Raw genomic sequence first — 26,193 nt, 5'->3', positions numbered from 1 at the left:
AAGGGCCTGTACTGTGCTGTAGTATTCTATGTTCTGTGTTCAATCCATCACGACGGTGTTTTTTTTTTGGCAACCTGGGATTCCTGTTTGGAGCCTTTGATGCCATATCTAATTCATTTATCTCTCCTACATCATGGAGAAGTATGAAAATGGAAAATCTTCATAGTGAATGCAAAGAACCCCGAGCGTTGTAGCCGTATCCCTCGGCACTTCCAATCACTCTCGTGCTCTTCTGTTCTAATGTTGTGTGGAATATATCATTCGCACCTGGAGTACCATGCCGGCTTACAAATTGCGAGACGATATTAATGTTTGGGCCACCGAATGACCTAAAGGTAAAGCAATTAAAGACCACTTTGAGCTTGATTCCTACAGGAAGGCTGGTCATAGTAAATTGGGGGTCTATTGGGGAAGGGTGTATTGTTCCATATAGCGACTGGAATGACAAGCTGCATGGAGAAGTTTACTGTCCAGATACATTTCCTCTCCTCCATGCGGCGAGTCAGTCCCTCTTCCTGACTATTTATGAATGAGTCCTCCTGGGAAGAACACTTCAAATTCACCTACTTTAACTACTAGAGGTGCACTCTAAGCCAAAGATCTTGATGATAAAGGAATCCTTTGCACAGATTTCCACACATGGGAACTTCTGAAGTGATCTGAGATACCTCAATCCGCGGCCTAATCGGCAGATCACTTCGAAGATAATGGTTTTCAGTCCTTCTTATCGATTACACGACCCCGGGTGGAATGTGTGGAGTTTCCATGTATGTAGAGTGTAATGCCTTCGTAACTGGCTTAAGTGAGCATTGCTACGATGCCTTAGCCCTGGCGAATGTTTATATAGGGAACTATGTAACTCAAACGAGCATTGGCTAATTGTTACGCTTTCTGGAACTCTGATGTGTGAAAACTGACTGCCGGATTTGCTATTGTGCAAGGTGACTACATTTCAAAATTACTTTGGTGACCAGACACTATCATAGGATCTCGGGTGGGCGGGTTTATCTGGAAAAAAAGCTCTATAAATGAAATCCTTTCTTTATTTGAAACCCAGATTTTTCATAAGTGGAAAATTTGTTGCACCAATTTCCAATCATTATTTCACCATCGCCATCGCCATACCCTGAACTGCCATGTTTCACTTTACAAAAATCATTCATAAAATGAGATGCCCCTTGGTATATCTGATATTTTACTCCTCTCCATGGCAGAGATATTTAGTAAAAGTATATATTTCTCCTATAAGATTCGACAATTACAGATGTGATTCCATTATATGCATGTCCTTTTTAACATAGTGCTAGAAATTCATAGCATCCTCGATTCTGCCAGCTAATGGTGAACTTCACCCCACTCCACCCTTCTCAGCCCCAACATATGAGACCCCTGGACTGTGAAAATAATAGGTAGTTCGAGAGATGTTAATCTCTGTGCAACTTAAAGTTGGCAAGCAAGGTATCGTTAATTTAAGGTGCGCGGAGTAACTTTATCGCCAGGTAGAGTGGAGGCGATCGCTCAGTTCAATGATCAATCGAGCTTGTGACCACAGTGCAAAAAATAATTTTGATCTTGTGCACACAAGTTGTACGTCGCTTTCCTCCGTTCACTGTGCTTACTGAGTTTTTGAGAAATTATGCTGTTCCTGGTGTACCTTCTGTGATGCCTACCTCTGTTATTTAAATTAAACCAGTTCACTGGGTCAATTGACACTTTCCTGGCAAATTCATCGAGAGTTTTGTTTTGCTGAGTCGAGGCTCATTGGTAATTGTCAATGAACAACCTGATAATTTTAAAATGACAACTAGCAGGTAACTGAAACTCAGTTCAAAACTTTATTTGGGGTTTGTTTGGCAATGTGTGGTGCGCGTGAATCTCTAATATAGTGGAAGAGTGTACAGGAGAGAAGAATGTTTGCAGTTCTACTTCCTGTTGAGTCCACGTGTCTGGTGCATGGTACACTCGGTGTTTCACCTGCCTCGATGCAAAAGATGTTGTCATGGCAACTATCAAACCGGTTTTGCGCAATCATTGACATCGCCAAATGCTTCCGCTGCATTTCCCTGGTGCCTACAGAGCCGAGCTGTACAATATGACAAATAGCTGAGGCTCACTACAGTTATAGGATTATGATACGTGATCGAAATTGGGAGGAAGTCAGTTGCACAGAGAAAAGTGGGGTGGGAGCATCAACACTTCTCATATTCCCGGTCAGTTTCTTTTTCCATCGGAAAGAAAAGGAAATGGCATTGCATTTGAGATTAATTTATTGACTCTATTGGACGAATACAAAAAGTACTGAGGATACAATAGCCACATCTTGGTCTTAGTTACATTATTGGATGCACCAAACTAATCATAATTAAACTGGATTCTTCAGTCAATACTGACATTCTGTCGACATAACAGCTTTTAAAGTGAACACATTGTAAAAAATGAAGCTTCAACTGCAAAGGCTACTTGTAATTAACACTCCGAAGAATAAAAGAAACGAATCATCGAAAACAAACTTTCTCAGCTTAGCTGATAAATTTGCGACATCAAATACAGCCGGATCTCACGATGTTTGCCCGAACCGGGTTTGCTTGAGTCTCGTGTTTAACCACACAGGAGTAAAACTCATGTGAGCTCCAGTCGGAGGCTTGCAGAGTCAGGTAACTGCTCGTACTGAACGTGTTGTCCGTCTCCTGCTGGACCCGGCTGGTCACAACGCCATCCCTTCTCGCGCTGCCGTCCACAGTCCACTCAATATCCACAGCGCCCGGATTAAACCCGTTCACCAAACACACCAAGGTGGCGGTGCCTTTCACCTTGACTTCGTCCGCTGAAGGCGGCAGAACCGATATGGCTGGAGGCCGAGGATCTGTTTAAAAAACGGTCGCAGTTAAGTAAGGGTTGAAGAACTGCTTCCGCATTGCACTAACAAATTCAATGTAGTAATCAGAACGCCTTTACTTCAACTCGTTTCAGAATAATTAATCCACACTAGCTGTTCGGCCATACAAGAATTTGCATTGACGATGTTGGGATAAATCCAAAAATATAACACTGAAAACTTGCTTTTGCCAATTCACATAGTTCACGAACAGGAGAGGTTGACGTGATTTGTGTATCGCATGATTATTAGGATATGATTGCTCTCGGTTTCCCTAGCTCTAGCACGCAGAAAACTTGGACGCAACACTGGACTTCTTTACTTACTATGATGCAAGTTGAAATTCGTCCCATTAGATCGTACCAGCTCGCAGCAGACAATTCCATCAGTTCAATTCCGACCCTACAATATTTCCCTGTAGTCTATTCTCTCCTATGACTACCAACATTCCCTTGTTTTCTTCATCACTTACCTACAGTAAGGGGTAATTCAGAGTCTCCAATTAACCTGCCAGCACATCTTTGGGATATGGGAGGAAATCGAGGCAATGACGGGAAAAACGTACAAACACCACACAGACAGTACCCGAGGTCGGGACCCAATCCTGTCTCGGGTCCTTGGAGCCATGAGGCAGCAGCTCTGCACCGTTACCCCGAGGATCTGAGCAGAAGGTTACATCACTTTCAATTACCTATATTAGATTTAACCTCATCCGCCTTTTGGACATGTTGTTCCACGCTTTTAATAGCCAACCGATCTGACAATTTTGGAATTCAACTGAAAAATATTCATCTTTCAAAATGTGAAGAAGGAAATAGTTCATTTTGAAATATATCAAACGGAATAACAACTGTTTTAATTCGAGGTGGTGCTGAACTTCTGTTAACCACGCAATTTATTTTTGTATTTCCCTACCTTATTGTATCAACTGCCCCCCACCCACGATTCCTTTATCAACATATTTCACCAGTGTCACTATCTTCCATGCAAGTTAACTGTGAGAACGCTTTCATTTCACATCGTACCCCGTCTGCATGGCAAATAACATATTACCAAAAATTTTCAAATATCGCTTTAAATAGACAGCGATCGTAAGTGGACATGGATTGCGATGAAAGATGGGAAAACATCGGTCACAAAATTCGGGAACACTAAAGTTCAAGAAGAACAGAGCGGTATATTCATGTAGATATATAAAACTATGAATGGTAAGATGCATAGAATCACGACTGCAGGGGACTGCAAACCTTCTGTTGCTGCCTTTAGTATTCGAAAGCTATCAGATCTTGTTGCTGGCCGAAGTTATCTTCGAAAGGACATTGAAGCTAAAGTTGGTTCTGATGCTTCAAATTAGTAACGTAATGCGGTAGAATCGTTTCATAATTTATTAAAGCGATTAGATTGTTCAGAGTAAACTTCAGCTGCTGAACAAAATAACATTCAACGGATTAGCCTGTCGTAAAGAATAAAATCCTGTTTGAAAAGCGAGTGAAAAAAAACGCAAATACTGGAACCTGAAATAAAAAACTGAAAATCGTGGGATTACCTAACAGTTTAGACAGCGTCTGTAGATAGAGAAAAAAAGTCTGTAACAGGCCATCTCTGAAGTGTCGTGGACCTGAACTGGTAACCTTATTTCAAACTCTGCAGATGCTAAGTATTAATTATGTGAAAACGACCACTTGGTTGAAGGGTTATCCTCAGTCGCTCCGTTTCTTCATCCATTCGATTTCTCTCGGTTCCAAAGACTCCTGTTGGGTTGATTGCTATGCTACAATGGTTCATCAGAAGCAGACAGTTTTCATGCCAATTGGGTTTTTGAATTGTACGACCACGGGATCTACTAATCTGCGGGGCGGCAGGGATTGGGGGACGGGGTGGTGGCTGTTACAGCCGAAGCGTGATAATTGCTTCAAGGATCAGCGTGTATCACGTGACTGGATTTAACGTGCCGCTGCAGAACATCATCACATTTAGATTAGGGCCAATGACCCCCGTAAATAGCTAAATTAATTCTAATTTTTCGACAAGAAATGGAAATGAGACCCTAAAGGGTGTAAAAGGCTTTACTGTGTTCTGGAGAAATACAAGAACACTGAAAATGAACTCGCCTCAAAGTGAGACATGCATGATGCATGACCTGAGGATATCTCCGAATAGCCTCTGGAATCGATTTTGAGTATCGCTGTAAATTCTGCAACACGACATAACACAGTTCTAACCAAACGAACAAAAGGGTAATTCAAATGTAGCTACATGTTGTCTGGGTGTTAATTTTATTTCTAGAAATTGATTGGTATTTCACAAAAGCTCGCAGGAAACTGTGAGCTTTCAATTCCAATTGCTCTGTTGAACCGTTCGAACAGGAGGGCCAATAGCGTACGCAGGAAGTGAGTTGACGGTAGGGCTGGTTTTGGCGATGAGGATTAGAGCAGGAGCACTTGATTGTGATCAAGTAATTAAGGATGTGTGTGCTCAGCTGATTTAAAGTTCGCTCAAATAATTGTTTTCACCATGTTTTAGAAGACCACACAATGACTTAGAAAGAACATATTTTACTTACTGCCAACAGCCACCCTCGTTCCTTTTCCGAATATTAAACCGTTTTTCCACATGGCGCAGTAATAGTCCGCAGCATCCTCTGGTTGAACGTTGGATATTGTGAAAGTTCCCGTGTTGCCTGACACCGAGCCGGAGAACCTTTCTGAAACTCCCGGACCTCGTCCAGGGCTGCTCTTGCTGGACCAATAATAGACTAAAAGCCGAGGAGTATTTCCAGGAATCTGCTGATACCAGTAAACGTTGTCATTCCCCAAACTGGCGCCAGCCATGGTACAACTTAATTGTAAGTTCTGCCCCGGAGTGATGGACCTCGAAAGCGGCTGAGTTACTGTGACTTCTGCGCTTAAATCTGGAAAAATAGGCAGCATACTGAGAATAATTATCTGTAATGGAAACGACCCACCGAATCGTACTTGAGAAGAAATCTAATATCGATTCAAGTAAAATACTCACAAGTCACGAAAAAAAGGAGCGCACTGGCTACACGGATCCAATAAGACATTGCAAATGACCGACTGGAGTTCAGGCAGGGCAGCAGTGTCCGGGTGAAGTGGCTTCTGAACTTGTTTCAAACTCGCTTATGAATTGTGTGACGAGGTGTCACTTTATTAATGCAAATTATAATGCTCCTTGGGGCCAATCAGAAGTTCCTCGTTTCTCCCTGTTGCCCCATTCGAGCCAGGATTGGTTTCGAGTTCGGTATTTCTGATTACTTCGATGTATTCTTAAACTTGAAAAGAAATAAGAAACAAGAACAAAAGCCGCTTTATTTTACATCCTTTTACACTCATTTTCACAGTGCTCAAATGCCAGCTAAGTTTTCGATGAGTTTATTCGGAAACTATTTAGTCGATAGCAGAAAAAGCAGATTTTATGACTATGATGATTCGTACATTGCACGAGCCATCATTGCTGATTGCTTATCTGATATTTAGAATTGTAGTGTTAACCAGCACAGAAACAGACCCCGCGAGTCATCATGTCCATGTCGACCAAATGCTCACAATATTAATCCGATTTTCCTGCATTTGGCCTATTGCTTCCCATGCTGACTTCATAAAAGCATCAGGCTCATGGGACAGTTCACTGCAAATTACTTTTGAACTCATGCTTAGGAAGACAATTGCAGCGATGTACATTGTCTGTTTTGAGTGTGGTGTTGGAATGCGCAGCAAACCTTTGTCCAATATACGCGAGCAGCGCTGGTGCTTGGAAAAAGTTCATATATCTTGCCATTGCATTTGACTTCAGTGAAGACGAAAGTGAGCTTAACCGACGCCGGCGTGGTAACGTATATTTTAGACGACGGAATAAAATCAAAATATTCCACTGTTAGTCGGGATATTGGAATAAAGCCTGGTACTCTGCTTTAAACAGTTCATCGCATCCGTATATAGTATCGTTGTTTTGTACGACCAGCATGAAGTTATTGATATATGAGGTACTAATATTTCATGTAATTTGCACATATTGAATATATAGCACTAGCAGAACATTCAAAAATAGCCCTGACTCAATGACCAGAAATATACCATGCAAACGCATCTGCGTGCTGTGCTCAGATTCCGAACTTATAAGGCAATAATTTCCTACTTTTTGATTAACTATCAGTATAAGAGTTCCGGCAGTATTATTCAGAAATTCTTCGGATTTCCTACATGTGGCTGCTACGTCCTGTTGCCAGGTTTTAAATTGTGTATGCGTGAGGCATCTATCACACCCAGGAATAACAAATCACAAAGTAAAACGGTGCTACTTTTTCAAGGATGTTAATATAATTTCAAACCTTCGTACCATTTGGAAGCACTATAAAAGCAAGGATGCAATGCTGAGGCTTTAGAGGGCGTTGGTCGTTGGTCATACCACATTTGGAGTATTGTGAGAAGTTTTAGCCACCATATCCGAGTAAGGATATGCTGGCATTGGATAGGGTCCAGAGGAGGTTCACAAGAATGATCCGGAAATGAAAGGGTTAACGTATGAGGAACGTTTGATAGCTCTGGGCCTGTACTCGCTGGGATCTCATTGAAACCTACCGAATATTGAAAGGTCATGATACAGTGGGCGGGGAGAGGATGCTTCCAGTAGTGGGAGAGTCTAGGACCAGAGGGCACAGCCTCAGAACAGGACGTAACTTTACAGCAGAAATGAGGAGGAATTTCTTCAGTCAGAGAGTGGCGAATGTACATTAACGGTTAGGAGAGATCACAAGGCTTCAACCTCACAGCAGCCTCTCTCACTCTGCCTTGCACTCCTGCTGGAATGGGCATTATTGGTGGGATCTCCACACGTGGTGACCTTTGCAATTAGCTGACTCCGGAGAGCTTCATTCACAGGCTCATTGGTTTGAAGTGCAACCTGTTTTTAATCATGAATTGTGTGATCCATGTTGGGATATGGAATGGTGATAACGTGGAGGATATTTTAGGGTCATCACTGAGGAGTGGTATTATTACTTGGTCGTTTTTTCTGCTGGCCAATATTGATCCGTCAAACAAAATCACTAAGGCACATATTGCCATGATGTTTTCACTTTATTGAACCAAGAATTGCATACATGTGCTGCTAGGTTTGTTTCAATCTCAATATGTTGATGGGAGAGCATTTCAAATTTCTAAAATGATCCGATGCTTTGTGGAAATCCATTTTATTTTATTTGAACTCTGTCTTTCAGGATAACTGCAAAAGTTATTTAGCACTGACTCTAATATTATGGAAATAAAGTTTAACACCACAAGGCACCGGCTCTGATCATTTTATTACAAGAGTACAGCCAAATATGAGTAGGCCACTTCGCCGCTCTACATTACCTCCTCCCATGCAATATGCTCATGGCAGAGCTATGTTGGCGTTAACTCCATTTCGCTGCAAGCTCTCCGTAACTGGCAATTCCAAAATTTTGCAAATGATAATCCATATCCACCTTCGATATAACTAATGATCTTTCCTTCCCGAACCTCTGGGGCTTAGAATAGCAGAGATTTGCTGTCCTATGAGTGAAGGTATTTGATACGCACCTCAGTTTTACATGACCAGCCCTTCTTTTGCAATATGCTTCCTTGTTAGTGACTCTCCCACCACTGGAAACAGCTCAACATCTACTCTGATAAACCCGCTTGGGATCTTACGTGTTTGAATAAGGTTATTCTCAGTCTTCTGTACTCCAAAGAATACAAGCAATATTAATTATCCTCTTTGACAGGAACACCCTCTCATTTCTGGAGTCAGCTTGGCGAATCTGTTCGGACAGCTTCCAGTGCTACTATATCCTTTCATTTTGATATGGAGACTAAAACTGTGCACACAATCCCATGTGTGGCCTCAGCTTGATGCAGAGTTTCGATCTGAATTGTCTATCTTTCCTTTCCCTCATAGATGTTGCCAACCCATTGGATTCTTCCAAACGTTTGTTTTTGCTTTGCTCCAGATTCCGGCATCTGCCGTCGTTTTGTAGCCATGTCATCTTTGCTTTTTTCCAATCTTCTGGTGCACCTTATGAAATGAGCATGTTATTAACATTTTCAGCTGTATTCCGATAAGTCACGTGAACAACAGCTTACATAGTGCATGGTAGACAACTTGGAACAATAATTTTCAAGTATTATTTGCCAACCCCTCTCATCAAGTGACTCAGATTTTCTGAATTTGCATGCCTTCTTTATAGATCATTCACAGATATAAATAGATCATTATATTTCATTCACAAATATAGATATAGATAACTTCTGTAGCCACACCGCCCTCTTTCTGAGTTATCTAATATACCATGCATTAAACTTCCACGAACATTTTCAGAAGCTACCAGGATTACTCATTTGCAAAGATACCCTCTGTCCTTCTTGAAACAAAAATTGCAAACGTCTCAAACACTCATCGGCTGTTGACCACAGTCTCCTTTCGCCCAGCATCCCTTCCTGCGTCGCTTTGGAAGACCCTGCCCTGTTAACAATTTGATAACACAATTATTGTAAACCTACATGGTAATGATACTCACATCAATAAATAATTTCTGTGAATTTTAGGCTGCAGCTTGTTTCAGAATACTGATTGTCAGCTAATTCCCCATCCAATCAAGTTTGAGGGTGAGAAGTCCAAAGATTTGCAACCACCTGCATGAAGAATTTCTTCTCAGGGCGATGTTAATTGGGCACGTACTTCATCCCGAGGCGGTGCGGCTGTGTTCCAGAAACTGCAGCTAGAGAAATCGGACTTCTGCATTTTAACCTGTCTATCCGCTTCATACTACGATTTATTTCCAATGAAATCCCCTCTCTTTTCTCTAAACGCATGTAAATGAATGTTAGTCAATTTCTTTTCGCGAAAGGAGTCTCAGAAAGATGAATAAATTGAATTTATCTCCCATGCACTGAAGGCCATTTTCTAAAAGCTTACTTTGCCGTCTTGTATACTTCTCAGATTGGATAGGGACAAATTGGGGTCCCTAATTGTATTGTGGTGGGTCGTGGCTGTCACGTGACAACTCTGCGCTACCTGGCCAGATGACAGCACTACCCCTACCTGGCCGGAAGACACACCATTGTCAATCAAGGTTTGGCTCCATCCCACCCATCAGTGCATACCTGAACATTGACCACTTTAAGCACCTTTGTACATGGCCTCGGGCCATTACCCTTTTTGAACTACTTGGGATGGAGCCCCCAGCCCTACAGAAGCATAAAGAGTGCCACATGTGCTTGGTTCTCTCCCTTTGCTCGATCCGAGGAACCGTGGAACGACGCTGGAGAAACCTTTGGTGAGGCGTGCACTTCAACAGGGTTTGGGGCGTCCTAAGTTAGTATTCCCGGTAGCTCAGAGCTGTGCCGGCACTGAGTCAAGGGGTGCCGGGTGGTGTATTGTTTTTCCTTGATTGTCTGTACCCAGCTCGTTGTGTGGGCGTGTATGAATTTTAACACTTGTTGCGATTTTTCCACACTCGTTATCACCGGTGCGCGTGTGTGTGTGTTGCCCCCGTTAACTTTTCCCCGCGTTTGTCTTTATAAATAAATCATTACCTCTTTCAGAAAGTGCCACAAACATTCTCAATGCCTTCTGTTCCATGTAGTGTGAATATAGATCAAAGTGTCTTACCGTTTGCAAGAAGCGACTGAGATGTCGATTTAAGAATAATTTATTTAAGAAGGTACCACAAACATTCTTAATCACTTCTGTTCCGTGTAATGTGAATGTAAATCAAACGGTGAAGATCGAAACAAAGTTGTGAAACCACAGTAGTTAATAAGTAAAGAATGCAACTGACTTGGAAAACTAAGGAGACCATTTATTTCAGTAATGTGGAATGTACGATATGATAAATGAATACATCGCACTTGTCTTCTGTAAAGAAAAGGTGGGTTTACTTCCACTCAAAGTGGAAACGATTTCTGATACAAATCAATACATATTTTGAGTAAAGTAAAAAAGAAGATAGTCCTGGCGCTCATCACCAACTCCTCGAGCTCCTATGACATGTATCGCGACGGATGGCAGGAACTTCCCAAATATTACATCCTAGTCAACTAAAGTTAATAATAAGAAGAACATTAATGCAGTCTGTTAAGACAGGCAAAGGAGAGGTGGGAGCGATTGTTGAGAGTAGTTTTCGGGCAAAAATGGGGAATAGATAAAGTCTTGAAGAATAAAACTTCTTAAATGACAACGAATACCAATACCAGCATGAACGTGTTCGCCAGAAATTGTCTCTGAATTAGGTTTCTTTAGCAGTCAGCGTGATTGGTCACACATCCATCACCCTAAGCATTTATACTTTTCACCACGGATGCACCGCGGCTACGATGTTTACCATCGACAAAATGCACTAAAATTGCTCAACGTCCTTCTCTGAACGTAGACACACCAACATGACAGACAAGGGCACCGGATGTAAATTCGCACCATCACAGGCAGGTCCTGCAAATTAGACACTATCCTGCCTTGTGGATATCTCGCCGCTGTTTCACTGTTGTTCGCTCTAAACCCTGCAATGTCCAATTCAGAGAGAATATTCGTACCCGAAACATTGAAGTAGTTCAAAGAGGAATTTTGAAGGACAACAAACACCGCTTTCCCTGCGATTCACTCAGCCCACAGATGTATAATGGTGAAGAAGTGCACATGATGAAGTCCGGGCGAGCAGATGGTACTGCTGAGCTCGTGTTTCATCTTTCCATTCGAGGATAGTAGACATGGTGTCCACGTAAAACACTGAACTTACAGATCTCTATCAGTATTTTTTCTCTACCTGGCACAGATACAAAGCCTACAAGTGGCCTGTTGTTTGGACATGTAAAAAGAACGAGGGGGGCATTTAGACAGACTGACTGAATGGGCAGATGCACGGTAATTAAATTTTAATGTGTAAAATTTTGAAGTGACTTGTCTCTGTCAGGGCCCCAGGCTTTTTTCCTTGTTTTCTGCTACTTCCCAGGATACAACTGGTCAGGCCTCGGGGATTTTCCCAGCTTTATTCGACACAAGACCGCCAGCACCTCCTCCTTCGTCAAGTCAATGTGTTTCGGGACATCTCTATTCTCTTCCCTGATCTCGCTAACTTCCATGACTTTCTTCACGGTAAACACAGAGACAATGTATTCATTTGAGCCCTCGCCCACCTCCCGTGGGTCTACCCACTGATCTTTAAGGGGGCGTATTCTCTCCCTGTTATCCTTTTTACTCATAATAGGCTTATCGAATCTTTTAGGAATCTGCTTTACTTTATCTGCAAAGAATCTCTCATATCCCCTTTTCGCTTTCCTAGTTTACTTCTGAAATGTACTCCTGCATCTCTTGTACTCCTCAAAGCATTCATTTCATCTCAATTTCCCCTACCAGACATATGACTACTTCATATTCCGAATCATAGACAATCTCCCTCATCATCCAGGTTTGACCAACCCTGCCGGACTTGTCTTTCACTCTAAAAGGAAAAAATTGCCCCTGAACTCTGCCTCTCTAGCTTTTAATAGCAATCCACTTGCCAGATGTCCCCTTACCTGCTCACTCTCACGATTATTTGACCTATCTTCTTATTCCTACCCTCACACTTGCGTGGCACCAGCAGTAATTCAGCAATAACAATCTTTGAGGTGTTTTCACACCTTCTACATAATTCCCTAAATTCACTCTGCAGGACCTCAACGGTTATAATATCTTGTACCAATGTCTTTAGCACCAGTGTGTGCCACGACCTCAGCGGTTCCGGTAGCATCTATGGAGGGAAATAAACAGTCGTCGTTTCGATCGAAACTCTTCATCTGGACTGCTCTTTAGATTAACTTTTTAATCAGTGTCGTGGGCCTCGACGTGCAGCTGCTGAGGCAGCGGTCGATCCAGCGGCGCCCACCGCGCTGAGATGAATTGTCTCGACTCTAAATGTTGACGGTCCATTCCCCCAGTTAATGTTGCTTGACCCACTGACTCCCTCGAGAGTTTTTTGTGATGCTGCAGATTCAGGCATCTGGAGACTCTTGTGTCTCCAGTCTGTTCAGCGACAACTGTCTGACGCCATCCCCAATGAGAATGTACTTTAACGGTTGGAGAGATCCTTGAAGCTGGCACTTGGGAGGCAACAATCATTCTGGTATCTCACCCGCAGCCATATTATCTCCTGTCTGACCACTAAATGTTGGGTCTCCTTTCCCTACAGCTCACATTGATTCCAGGTTGCTGTGCATCAGAGCCAGTCTTTGTGCCACAGATCTTGCTGTTGCAGGTGTCCTGAAAGACAACCCCCAACAGTATCCAAAAATATACATTTTTCTGAGGAGAATGGCCATAGGGGAATGCGGTTTCCCCTGTCCATCCTCTCTGCCGTTCCCTGTGTCCTCTCGACAAAACCACTCTAAACCACTAAGTCTACAGAGGAAAGGAAAAGATCTCAACACGTGTTACAATACCACTGCTCAGAATCTGCGCCGAAGTTTCTCGACACAAAGCCTGCTGGATTGGGCATTATTGGTGGGATCTCCACACATGGTAACCTTTGCAATTAGCTGACACCGGAGATCTTCATTAACAGGCTCATCGGTTTGAAGTGCCACCTGTTTTTATCATGAACTGTGTGACCCATGTTGAGATATGGAATGGTGATAACATGGAGAGTATTTAGGGTCATCACTGGGCTGTGGTATTATTACTTGGTCGCTTTTTGTACTGGCCAATATTTTTACATCAAACAAAATCACTAAGGCACTTATTACCATGATGTTATCTCTTTATGGAACCAAGCATTGCATACGCGTGCTGCCAGGTTTGTTTCAATATCAGTATGTTGATGGGAGAGCATTTAAATTTATTGAAAATCATCCACTGCGCTGAAGAGATCCATTTTATTTTATTTGAACTCTGTCTTTCAGGGTAGATGGAAGAGTTACTATGAGACACTAATATTATGGAAATAAAGTTTAACACCACAAGGCACAAGTTGATAATTTTATAACAAGAATATAGGAAAATAGGCGAAGGCCACTCTGCCGCTCAGCCTTAATCCCTCCCATGGGGTAGGTGCATGGCGGATTTCTGTTGGCGTTAACTCCATTTCGGTGCAATTCTCCGTAACCGTTAATTTCAAGATTTTCCAAATGTTTATCCATATCCTTCTCAAATATAACTAATGATCTTTCCTTCACGAACGTCTGGGGCTCAGAATTGCAGAGATTTACTGTCCTATGAGAGAAGTTATTTCATAGGCAACTCAGTTTTACATGACCAGACTTTCTTTTGCAATATGTGCATCTCACATCAAGTGCCTCAGATTTTCTGAATTGCCATGCCTTCTTTATAGATCATTCACCTATATAGATAGATCATTATATATCATTCACATATATAGATATAGATAGCTTTTGACGCCACACTGCCCTCCTTCAGAGTTATCTGATATAACATGCATTATATTTCCACTAACAGTTTCAGAAACTACCAGGATTAATCCTTTGCAAAAATACCCTCTACCCTTCTTGAAACGAAAATTGCAAACGTCTCATACAGTCCTCAGCCGTGAACTACAGTCACCTTCCGCCCAACATCCCTGCTTCCGTCGCTTTGGAAAACCTCTCCCAGTTAACAATTAGGTAATGCAAATGTTGTAAAGCTACATGGTAAGTACACTCGCATCAATAAATAATTTCTGTGAAGTTTTAGGTTGCAGCTAGTTTCAGAATGTTGATTGTCAGCTAATGCCCCATTCAATCACATTTGAGTGTGAGAAGTCTAAAGATTGGCAACCACCTGCATAAATAACTTATGCTCATAGCGAGGTTAATTGGGCATCTACTTTATCCCGAGGAGGTTCTGCTGAGTTTCAGAATTTCCAGCTAGAGAAATCGGACTTTTGCATTCTTCTCTGTTTATCATTTTCAGACTACAATTTCTTTCCAATGAAATGCCCTTTTCTTTCTCTGAACGCAACTAAATAAATGTTACTCAACTTCTTTTCATGAAAGACGTTTCAGAAAGATGAAAAATTTAGTTTATCTCCCATGCACTGAAGGCCATTTCCTAAAAGCTTACCTTGCCTTCTTGTATACTTCCCATATTGGAAAGGGGCAAACTGGGGTCCGTAAATGTATTCTGGAGCGTCGTGGCTGTCACGTGACAACACCGCCCCTACCTGGTCGGATGACAGCAACGCACCCACCTGGTCGGAAGACACACCACAGTCAATCAATATTTTGCTCCATCCCACCCATCAGTGCACACCTGAACATTGGCTCCTTTAAGCACTTTTGTACATGGCTTCGGGCCATTGGCCTTCTTGAACGACTTGGGCTGGACCCAGCCCTCCAGCACTGTAAAAAGAGCCACATGTGCCTGGTTCGCTCTCTTTGTTTCTCCGAGGAACCGTGGAACGACGCCAGAGAGTCCCTTGGTTAGGTGTGTTCTTCAACAGGTCTAGGGCGTACTAAATTAGTATTCTCCGTAGCGTAGAGCCGTGCCTGCACGGAGTTAATGGGTGGCGGGTAACGTATTGTTTTTCCTTGACTTTCTGTATCCAGTTCGTTCTGTGTGCGTGTATGTATTTTACACTTGTTGTGAGGTTAATCAGAAATTGTCTTAGAATTAGTTTTATTTAGCAGTTAGCGTGATTGGTCAGCCATCCAACCCTCGAAGCATTCATTCTTTTCACCACTGATGCCCCGCTACTGCAATGTGTTGTATCGACAAAATGCACTGAAATTGCTCGCATGAGCTACGCTGAACCTGGGCACGCCTTCATGACAGACAAGGGCTCCAGATGCGCACCATCGCAAGCAGGATCCTGCAAATTAGAGACTATGCTACCTTGTAAACAATTCGCTGTGGTCTCACTGTTGCTTGGTCAAAACCCTGCAATGTTCAATTCTGAGAGAATATCAGTCCCCGAATGATTGCAGTAGTTCAAAGCTGTTCATACCACCTTTTGAGGGCAATTTTAATCGATAATAAACACCGTTTTCCCAGTGATACACTGATCCCGCAAGTGAATCAAGGTGAAGAAGTGCATGTGGTGAAGTGAGGGCGATCAGATGGCACTGCCGAACTACTGTTTATGTGTCGCATGCGAGGAAACTGAGCCTGATGGCCCCATTAAACTGGTTTCACATCAAATGACTCCACTGAACTTCCTGATCTCTCTCAGTATTTTAAGTTTATACGGCAAAAATGCGAAGCCTAACCACACTGATCTTTAAGGGGACGTATTCTCTCCCGAGTTACCCTTTCACTCTTAATGTACTTACGGAATATTTTTAAGATTCTCCTTTATCTTATTTGCAAATAATCTCTCATGTCTCCATTTTGCCTTCCTGATATCCTTCTGAAGAGTAATTTTGGGGCCCTCATACTCCACAGGGCATTCATTTCATCTCAGTTTCCTATACCAGATATATACTATGTCTCACTCTTTGTCCTAAACACAGGCTGAATATCCCTCGACAGGCAGGGTTCTCCAATCCAGCCAGCGTTGCTCTTCACTCTGACAGGAACAATTTGGCACTGAACAGTCTCTATGTCGCTCTTTATAGCCTCTCACCTGCCAGATTTAACTTTACTTGCTCTCATTCACAATTGTTTGCCCTATCCGTCTATTACAACCCTCACACTTGTGAGGCACCAGGAGTATTCCAGAGATTACAATCCTTGAGGTGTGTTTTCAACTTCTACTTAATTCCCTATTTTCATTTTTTTGGACGTCAAGGGTCCTACTATCTTGTATCAATATCATTAGTACCAAGGTGTACAACGACCTCAGCGGATTAGCGACCGCCAGTGGAGGGAAATGGACAGCCACCCATCTCCTGCCAATGGCTGAATGGCTTCTTTAAGAGTCCCAGAAGAGTTTGAATCCAGGGATAGATACGTTCGAAGGTACATTCAATGCGTGACCTATCTAAGACCAATGTAGAGTGCACCAATCGATTCACGAAGTTTTTGTTTTCGCACAAGAGCCATCAGCCTGATCAAACAACTAACGGTTGGAGAGTCTTTCTGAAGTTTTAAAGTCTTCCGAAATACGCTGGCATAATAATCACGATCCTAATCAAAGCCCAGTCCAGTAAGACAGTGTCAACTCATCAATCTTATTCCCAATCTAAATGCACTTCACAAACATTTCCCTCCATGTACCCATGCTTGCTGAACAATAGGGCCTCCCCTTCCCACTCTCACACTATCCTCTTCGCAGCAAAATCAAAATCCATGAACACATCTTGAAAACTGTGGATCACTTTCCATGCCTCCTCTCAACCAATGCAGACCTCATGAAGAAAATCCTCAAGCAGTGCTTTTGTAGAGCCATGCGCAGACTGAGGAAAATGATGCCTGTTGATCAATATCTCGAACCTAGCACTGCATTCAAGTTGAACAGCAGCAATCGCCTCCTTCTTGAATGTTTTGGAGACAAGGTCACTCCAGAGCCAGTTTTATCGCAACTTCAGTCATTCAATTGCACTGAACGTGTAGGCTGAGAGGATGAATTCAAAACCCTTGGCCGCTTTTAAAACATAAGGGACGACGGGCCTTACCCCAAACACCTGGAGAGAAAGTTCCTGCCTCTGCTGAAAAACACCACCCCAATCCTTTACATTGTGGTCCTCTCCTCCTCTCAACAAAAATCAGAACTCATGAACACACCTTTAAAATTGTGGATCACTTTCCCTCTCTTTAGAGCTGCCTCTGCACAAAGGTAAAATTTGATGACGAAATACCACAAGCAGAGGTTCACGAGAGCCATGCGCAAACTCTGTAAAATGATGCTCGAAGTTCATCATGCGTAACGACCTCTGTTGGGAGGTGTGTGCATGTGTGTGTTTGAGTCATCGCTGGCAGGTGTGACGCGAATATAGGTGGTCGTATTCTCCATAAATCCAAGATCAAACTGATGAGGAAGGAACTATCGAAAAGAAGATTCATTCAAAGGTTAGTGACCAGAGTATGCAAATGCAAATTAAATCCGTTGAGGGATCAAGATGGCAGTCATACAGGAGATTTAGTTTTTATCGTTATCCATTTCATGGATAAAGATGAAATAGAAAATAATGTCGCTGTGCCAGGACTCCGTTGCTGTGAGAAAGAACAATTTTGTTGACTGACTTGTGCTTGAATAAAAACATTTTCTTGTCTCGAAGATGTGTCTGTCTTGGGAGTGACATGAAGCAAAACAATTAATCCGCCCTGGAACTGATTGTGTAGAAGGTCCAAGGAGGGAACTTCCCCTGGGAGGAGCTTCAGAACTCGGTCTGAAATCAAAATTCAGAACCTCAATCGTATCTGCGTCCCTCTCAAAATAATATTTCGAAAGGGCAGAAAAAGTGTAAAGTCATATAATTGTAAAAGCCTCGAAATGGGCAAAAAATAAATCTCATCCGTTAAATACAGCAGTACCTATCATGAGGAATGAATAAAGGTGAGATAAGGAATATGCATTTTGGAAATGTTTTCACAACATAACCAAATAGATGAGCAGTTATTGAAGAACCGGAATTCTAGTACCGGAGCAGATACGAATCATTAGAGGAATTAGGAAAACTAAAAGGCAACAGCTCCACTGGATCGTTTATTCCCGACTCTTCCCCACGCCAATCAATAAAAGAAGCAAATATAACACTGCTACTCGAGCAATGAGCGAGAGAAACTATATGGAATAATGTCATTTCACCTTTTATCAGCTGTTGGGAAATTGCTGGAATATCCTACCAATGACATGATAATAGGTTGCTCAGAAAATCATGGCTTATTCAGACTGAATAGAGAAGGGTATTTTATTGCGACCGATAATTATGTGTTGTTATTCTTGCCTTCCAATCAGTGCATGGATGACTTATCGGATACATTTCTGAGAGAAGGACATTGGTATATGAAGGTCATTGTGTTAGGCTGCTCCATATATTTACTGGGACTTCATAAGCAAGAGAGGAGAATTCTCTGCAAAATAAAAAAAGATACAAATCCTGAGAGGGATTGACAGGGAGGATGGAATTTGAGGGTGTTATAACAGAGTATGGGGATGGGCATTTAGGGATAAGATGAAGAGGAATCTATTTCTTGACAAGGTTGTAAATCAGAGGGATGCTCTTTTCTAACAAACTGTGAATACGCAGTTAATGGAAGAGTTCACATCTGATCGTCGGATACGAATGAATATTTGGACAGTCGGGGTATCAACAGAGATGGTGAGCACTGGCAGGACTCACATCATTGCTCTCTGCTCCAGCACAAAATGTCATTCCAGCCATTGAATAACAAAGGCAGAAATTGTGAAGAAATTGGGTGAAATAAAGGCAGATGAAGGGTACTTGGAATTGTTACTATAAACTGAAAGGCTGCTTTGATTGAGGGATTTAAAGTCTAGAAGCTTTTTAATTGAACAAACAAGTCCCGGTGACAGAATTCTCGGTAGTTAAGTGCATCAGTCTGTAAGGAATTGTGAAAAGAACCAGTGATCACATGGAGAAATAATTTTTTGCGGCGACTTATTCGAATCTGGAGGGCACTGCACCGAATCTGGTGGACGAGAATTTAAGGGTCGTGTTGTCATGTGAATTGAAAATAATTACCAGCCAGTCAGTATAGAGATGGGAATAAATGACGAGCGCCTTCTGACTGTTGACAGGGATTAACTCTCATCCTCACTTTCACTGTATCTCTCTGTCTCAGTTTCTCTCTCTCTCTCTCTCTCTCTCACACACACACACACACACTGTCCCTCTGCCTCTGCCCTTCTCTTATCATTGTCTCTCTCTCTCTCTCTCTCTCTATCTCTCTGTATATGTACGTGTATTTTAAGCTGCCCTGCACTCGCCAAATTTTTCTTGACTAAACACCCTTTTTGATTGAAGGTTTTATTGTTGCTTAACGGTGTATGATACCGCTGTGAGACAACTCCACGCCAAAAACAACATGTTTATTAAAAACGGACAATTGGAAAAAACAGTGTAAGGTTTATAATTATTTAAAAACAACCTGCATCATCGTTTAGTGTGAATATGATGGTCTTGCCGGATAAAGGATGGAAATGAGGTGCTTAGTGCTCAGAATGCAAAGTGCAGTTGGGAACAGCCTATCCGTCTGCAGAATCTAGTTATTCTGCTGGAAATTAAAGGAGCTTCCGGACAAATTTCAGTTCCGTACCTCCAACTCAATTACCAAAATACAAGTAATTAACAAACACTTTATTCTCGGCAGGTGTTGGGGCACTGAGCGCTGATGGGGAATTTCTGATGAAAAGTCATAAACCTGAAACATCATGTTTTGAATTAACAGACGATGCCCGATGTGTCAAATATTAATAGCATTTTCATTTAATACTTGGGATTCCACTTGGTAGTAAGACCAAGCTGCCATGCACGGTTCGCACAGGTATTTAGCTGGATGGACGCAGTCCATATTGAGAGGGGCAATATCGGAGCAGTGCTGCACACGGACTGACATCAACAACTGCCTTTGCTGCATTCCTCCGGTTCTGGAGAGCGCATTGTACAGTTGTCGAAGGGAAGAGGCTCACCACTGCTGTACGGTTGTGATTCCTGATCGAAACTGAGAGAAAAACAAGCATCGGGAGCTCAGAACTAGGGGAAAAGATAAGCATGTTTTAGTGGTCATCGTTTGAGTCAAAAATAAAACAAAGTGAAACAGCATTGCAGTTGTGATCCGTTCGTTCATTTTATTCAAGGGCTATAAAGAATACCTGGGTAAAAACAGCAATATCCGTGTCATTGGTTAATGTTATTGAACGCACAAAAGCAAGATTAATTCATCTTGATGCTTCAATCAACATCTACAATATTTCAACAGAACTGTATTTAAAGACAAAACGTCATAATATTCAAAGTGTTCACTTCAAATTGCATTTCTTTACTTAAACTTGGAAGTCCAGTATATTTCGACCATTTTGCTACATGAAAGAACTGAATAGTGATTACCAAACTTTCTCGGCTCAGCTCACAACCTTCCGAGATCAGATACATCTGGATCTCTCGATGTTTGCCTTAAATGGGTTCGCCTGACTCTCGTGCTTAACCACACAGGAGTAAAGTTCGTGTCTTTTCCAGTCCAGGGCTGGGAGAGTCAGGTAACTGCTCGTACTGAAGGTGTTGTCCGTTCCTGCTGGATCGGGCTGGTCTCAACGCCATTGCTTCTCGCACTGCCGTCCACGGTCCACTGAATATCACAGCGCCCGGATTAAACCCATTCACCAAACACACCAGGGTGGCGGGTTCGCTTTTGCCGTAACTTCATCCGCTGAAGGCGGCAGAACGGTCACGACAGGTGCCCGTGGACCTGTTTAAAAGAGGTCACGGCTAAATCAGAGCATTTCGTGTCGCTGAGATATCATATTTCTTCAAACTGTAATTAGCCCCCGCTCATAGCAAGATTAACAAATAATTTATTATTTTCTGTCAGGCAAACCGATGAATAGTCGGTTGAATAATCCCCGTGAAAATGATTGAGATAGATCCTGACCGCGGCGTTTTTTATATGTTCCCCACTTTTACTTCCGTTTGCTTTTGTTCAAATAAAAATTAGCAGATATAAACGATTCACGGACACGAGATTTTTATAAAGGGATTGAAACGTAATTTACTCTGTGCACAAACTTCAAGAGAAATCGATGTTATTTTAAATAGTACAGGAATGTAAGGATAAGAGTCTTGTGGACGCCATAGTCAGTGATTCACAGATGTCCCTCTGAGGCAAGAATGAATGTAAAGTATATTTATATTTGAAATGTCATCCGCCCTCCTCGAAATGCCGCACTGCGCATTAAAAGAAGTAACTAATTTCTGGCGTAAAACTGCGAAACCTGCTCTTTCATTATCTGGGGAGAAAAGTTGTCGCTGTTAAACATATCAGCTGGAAACACGACGATGTTAAACTTCGCCGGGGCTGAAAGCCCGTTATCAAGCAATTCACCTTCAAATTTGGACATTATTATCATTTTTTGAAAATGTCGCTGCAGCCATGGAAACATCCGCAACATATTTCACAAACCACATTCCTTGTAAAGAGAGTTCAAGGATCTTTAATTATGCATCATTCCTCAACTGCATGATTACTTCAAAATTGCTAAGAATTTTCATTAGACGCTCAGGGAATGGAATTAAATACTAAAGAGTTTCATCACAATCTTGAGTGCATCATATTTCATCAAGAGCTTGCGAAATAATTAAGTCAATATGTGAAGAGAAAACACCATTAAGCATGGAATCAAAGCCGTGGGATTTCAATTCTGACATCGAATCTTTAATGCTCGAACGGCTCAGAACATAATTGCTTTGAAATGGCTTTCAGTTAGAAATATGGTTCTGGTGTGCTGAAGCAATGCTGCGAAATCTTTCACTGATTCAGTGAAAATTTGAATTTGAAACTGTTGCTTCAATATCAAAGACAAATTGCTTCTTCTATCACGGCACCGCAGAGTAGGATATCAATGGGTAAAAAGGTGCTCGGATGTAGCAATAGTCAGAAGTGGGTTCAGTCATTCGTTTAGATTCACTGAGCGCCGTATGTTTTGTGGCGAAAATGACTGTTGCTATGTAAAACCTCACCAGAAACCATTAGATCCCAATTGCAGTGATTTCACTGAACTATGACCAAGTGAGCCAGAATCTTGTGCAGGGGGCGCGTTTACAGCAGGAGAATATGATTTGCATCTAAATACATTTAGAATTGCCCAAAAAAATATCAACTGGCTTGATGTTAATTAAACAATTATTTTCGTTAAATTAGAAAGAATCCACAGCAGCGTTATGTTTACTTTGTCGTGTAAGTTAGGGGTAATTTATGTTAATTTAAGTTGATAATAACTTGTGTTTGTAATGTACTGTACTGCTGTTGAAAACAAAACTATTTTTCATGACATTTATATGCTGTGAATGTATCCTAATGGCAAGAAACTTCAACTAGAATTTGTACTTGACTTAGGATTAAGATATTTTACTTACTTCCAATTCCCAGCCTCGTTCCTTGGCCAAAGAACAGTGCACTGCTAACCCACACAGCACAGTAATATTCCGCAGTGTCCTCCGATTGAACGTTAGGTATTGTGAATGTCGATGTCATGCCTGACACTGATACGGAGAAACGGTCTGTGATTCCCGGACCTTTGTAAATGCTGCCAGAATAATAGTACAAGAGAAGCCGAGGAGTGTTTCCAGGAATCTGTTGGTACCAGGACACGTAGCTGATGCCTGAACTGGAGCCAGACAGGGTACAGGTCAGTTGCGCGTTCTGTCCTGGGGAGACGGACTTCGAAGGCGGCTGATTTACTCTAATTTCCGCGTTTAAACCTGAAAAAGACCAATATGAGAAACTACTGAAAAAGAACATTGAGATAGTTGAAGTGCGGGAGAAAAGCTCCATTTAATGGTGCTCGGCTGTAATTCTAATATCCGGGAGAGTAAAATACTCACAAAGTGCGCAAAACACCAATATGCCGACGACACGGATCCAGTAAGACATTTTAACTAACTGTTAAAAACCAGAACCGGCACGTTGAGTGTTTCCAGATGAAATGGCGACTCGACTTTCTCACTGGCTCCCTTTATGAACCTTGTAACGAGATATCACCGCCTGTTCCTTATCTATGCAAATCAGTCGAACCAGATACTCATCGAAGCCAATCAGAAGTTGCCAGATTCTTCCTGTGTCAAAATGTACTGGGACTGTGAAGCATCAGGGTCTTATTTTGGATCTTTGTATTTCTAATTAGATTTGTGTTTTCTTAAATATATAAGGAAATAACTATCATTGTATCCGTAGCCATTTCATTAAAAACGTTAATCGACTTCTGTGTGGTCTCGCAATACATATGTATCAAAGAGATTTTCCGTGAGTTTCGAATATTAAATTTGGTAACTGTTTCGTGTCTATTGAAAAACAGAGAAGAAGATTCCACCTCGACGCACCACCTAAACAGTTCTTCCAAAACGTGACATGATGGCAGTCACCGTCCTCTGCGCTGACTTTTCTTTCAATATCACCTTTAATCGGGATATATTCGCACTGTTCGAATTTAGAAATCAGATGTGTATCATAGAATTTAGAAAGGATTAGATGGGATAAAGTATCATTTCAAACAACATTGGATTTGCTGGTTCGGGAGATAATGTTGAGTACCTTGTGTATACCTTGCTTGGGAGTGTTGGCTAATGTCTGTGTACAACATGAATGTGCAGCAGCCCTTTGCCCAAAGTACGACAGCAGCACTTGGACATGGATAACAGTGTTACTGTATTTGACTTCAATGAAGTTGAAAATGTGGAGATGCATTTAATATCAGTTGATAATAGGCGCCCAATTACAATTGGGACAAGACTTTTAAGACAATTTACTAAAATTTTAGCTAAAAGATTAACAGATTCGATAGTTGTAAATCGTCGTCATAAGGGATTTGTCACCGCCACCCCCATATGCAGTACAAACATCGCTTTATTCGGTAATTGAATGAACGTGTCCTATTGCTTTGGGTCAATCCTGTTAAGACTATTTACTAATATTCTAGCTGAAGGACTAACAGATTCTGTAGTTTGAAATCGTCAGGTACCCCCGCCTATAATTAGAAAATATAATCATTTTTAAAAAAATTACGTGACGGGGTGATTGACCTGAGTTTCCAGTTTGCTGGGATCGATTCGGATAAGATCATTGATGAATACCAAAGTTTAGTCTTTCTCAGCACCACCTACATTATTGACGAGGAACGAAATCAGTGCTATTGTTTTCACTTTAATGAGGTTGAAAATGGGGAGATACGTATAATATCAGCATATTATTGGCGGCCAAGAACGACTGAGTCGACCCTGTTAAGATTATTTTCTTAAATTCCATCCGAAAGATTAACAGGTGCGGTAGTTTTAAATCGTAGTCAGAAGAAATTTGTCACGACCATCCCCGGTGGCCGTGATAAATAATGCGTACTATTGATGTGCAATTTTATTTACACTTGATTTGATTTTATATATTTATAATCGCCGATGTCGTGCATCATCATGAAAGACCAGCGTTTGTGAAATCGCCCTCCGATCGATGACGGTAAGCGCTCTGTCTTGCCTGCGTATCGCCATCAGATTTCCGACGATTTTCTCCTTCCATTTTATAAACTGTAAAAGTTCCTAAGGTTACATTTGGAAAATACTCAGGATTCTTGTTTATCGGGACTTAGAATTTGTGTGTGCGCGCGAAACGCGTTTCCGACATCCAGAGAGAACAGGAGAAGATCACAGAGTAAAATGGCGCTGCTTCTGTAACAACAGCAACGGGCAAGATTGCAGCAAATGATTTATGTCAGTCCAGACATTGATAGCAATTCGAGGCAGTAATTTCTAAAGTGGAAATAATGACGAGTGGAAATTATACCGAAAAGGTAAAACCCGATATAGAATTAAACTAATTTAAGTTGATTAGAACTTGAGACTACATATGTTTTATCGTTTGCGAGTACAGACTGACATGTAGACTTAAGAACAACCTATTTAAGAAAGTGCCACAAACATTCTTAATGTCTTCTGTTCCATGTAATGTGAATGTAGATAAAACGGTGAAGATCGAAACAAAGATGTGAAACCACAGTAGTCAATAAGTAAAGAATGCAACTGAGTGTGAAGACAAAGGAGATCATTTATTTCAGTAAAGTGGAATGTATGACATGATAAATGAACACCTCGCATTTGTCTTCAGTAAAGAAGAGGTGGCTTTACTTCCAATCAAAGTGGAAAAGATTTCTGATACAAATCAATGCATATTTTGAGCAAAGTAAGAAAGAATGTAGTACTGGCCCTCATCACCAACTTCCAGAGCTCCTATGACATTGTATTGCGATGGATGGCAGGAATTCCCCAAATATTACATCGTATTCAACTAAAGTTAAGAAGAATAACGGTATTAATGCAGTCTGGTAAGGCAGGCAAAGGAGAGACAGGTGGAAGTGGTGAGATTGATTTTGGGGCAAAAAAGGGGAACAAAATCTTGAAGAATAAAACTTCATAAATGACAACTAGCATAAACGTGTTCACCAGAAATTGTCTTTGAATTAGGTTTATTTAGCAGTCAGCGTGATTAGTCGCCTATCCATCACTCGAAGCATTCATGCATTTCACCACAGATACACCGCGACTATGATGTGTACCATCGACAAAATGTACTGAAATTGCTCGCACAACCTTCTCTGAAGGAAGACACACCACCATAATGGACACGGGCACCGAGTGTAAATTCGTACCATCACAGGGAGGATCCTGCAAGTTAGAGACACTACTGCCCTGTAAATATATATCCGTTGTTTC

General features: G+C 41.7%; 2 protein-coding genes across 2 annotated transcripts in view; both read right to left on the bottom strand.

Moving 5' to 3' along the window:
- Positions 1-2,540: 2,540 nt before the first annotated feature.
- On the bottom strand, positions 2,541-5,992 carry LOC127579266 (immunoglobulin lambda-1 light chain-like). Its single transcript, XM_052031927.1, has 3 exons — positions 5,891-5,992; positions 5,439-5,786; positions 2,541-2,863 (listed from the first exon to the last, which is right to left on the bottom strand). Exons 1-3 carry the CDS (start codon positions 5,937-5,939, stop codon positions 2,541-2,543), a joined length of 720 nt encoding a protein of 239 aa, XP_051887887.1. The 5' UTR covers positions 5,940-5,992.
- A 14,555-nt stretch (positions 5,993-20,547) lies between these two features.
- The window catches only part of LOC127579174 (immunoglobulin lambda-1 light chain-like), a 69,800-nt gene continuing 64,154 nt past the window's right edge, over positions 20,548-26,193 (bottom strand). Inside the window, 5 exon segments of the mRNA XM_052031784.1 lie at positions 20,548-21,010; positions 21,013-21,078; positions 21,081-21,123; positions 21,126-21,190; positions 22,855-23,199. Of these exon segments, the coding sequence (XP_051887744.1) occupies positions 20,868-21,010; positions 21,013-21,078; positions 21,081-21,123; positions 21,126-21,190; positions 22,855-23,199 (662 nt within the window). The 3' untranslated portion in view covers positions 20,548-20,867.

This window comes from Pristis pectinata, chromosome 17, assembly GCF_009764475.1.
Source record: "Pristis pectinata isolate sPriPec2 chromosome 17, sPriPec2.1.pri, whole genome shotgun sequence".
NCBI lineage: Eukaryota > Metazoa > Chordata > Chondrichthyes > Rhinopristiformes > Pristidae > Pristis > Pristis pectinata.
This window is presented reverse-complemented; position numbering and strand designations above follow the sequence as displayed.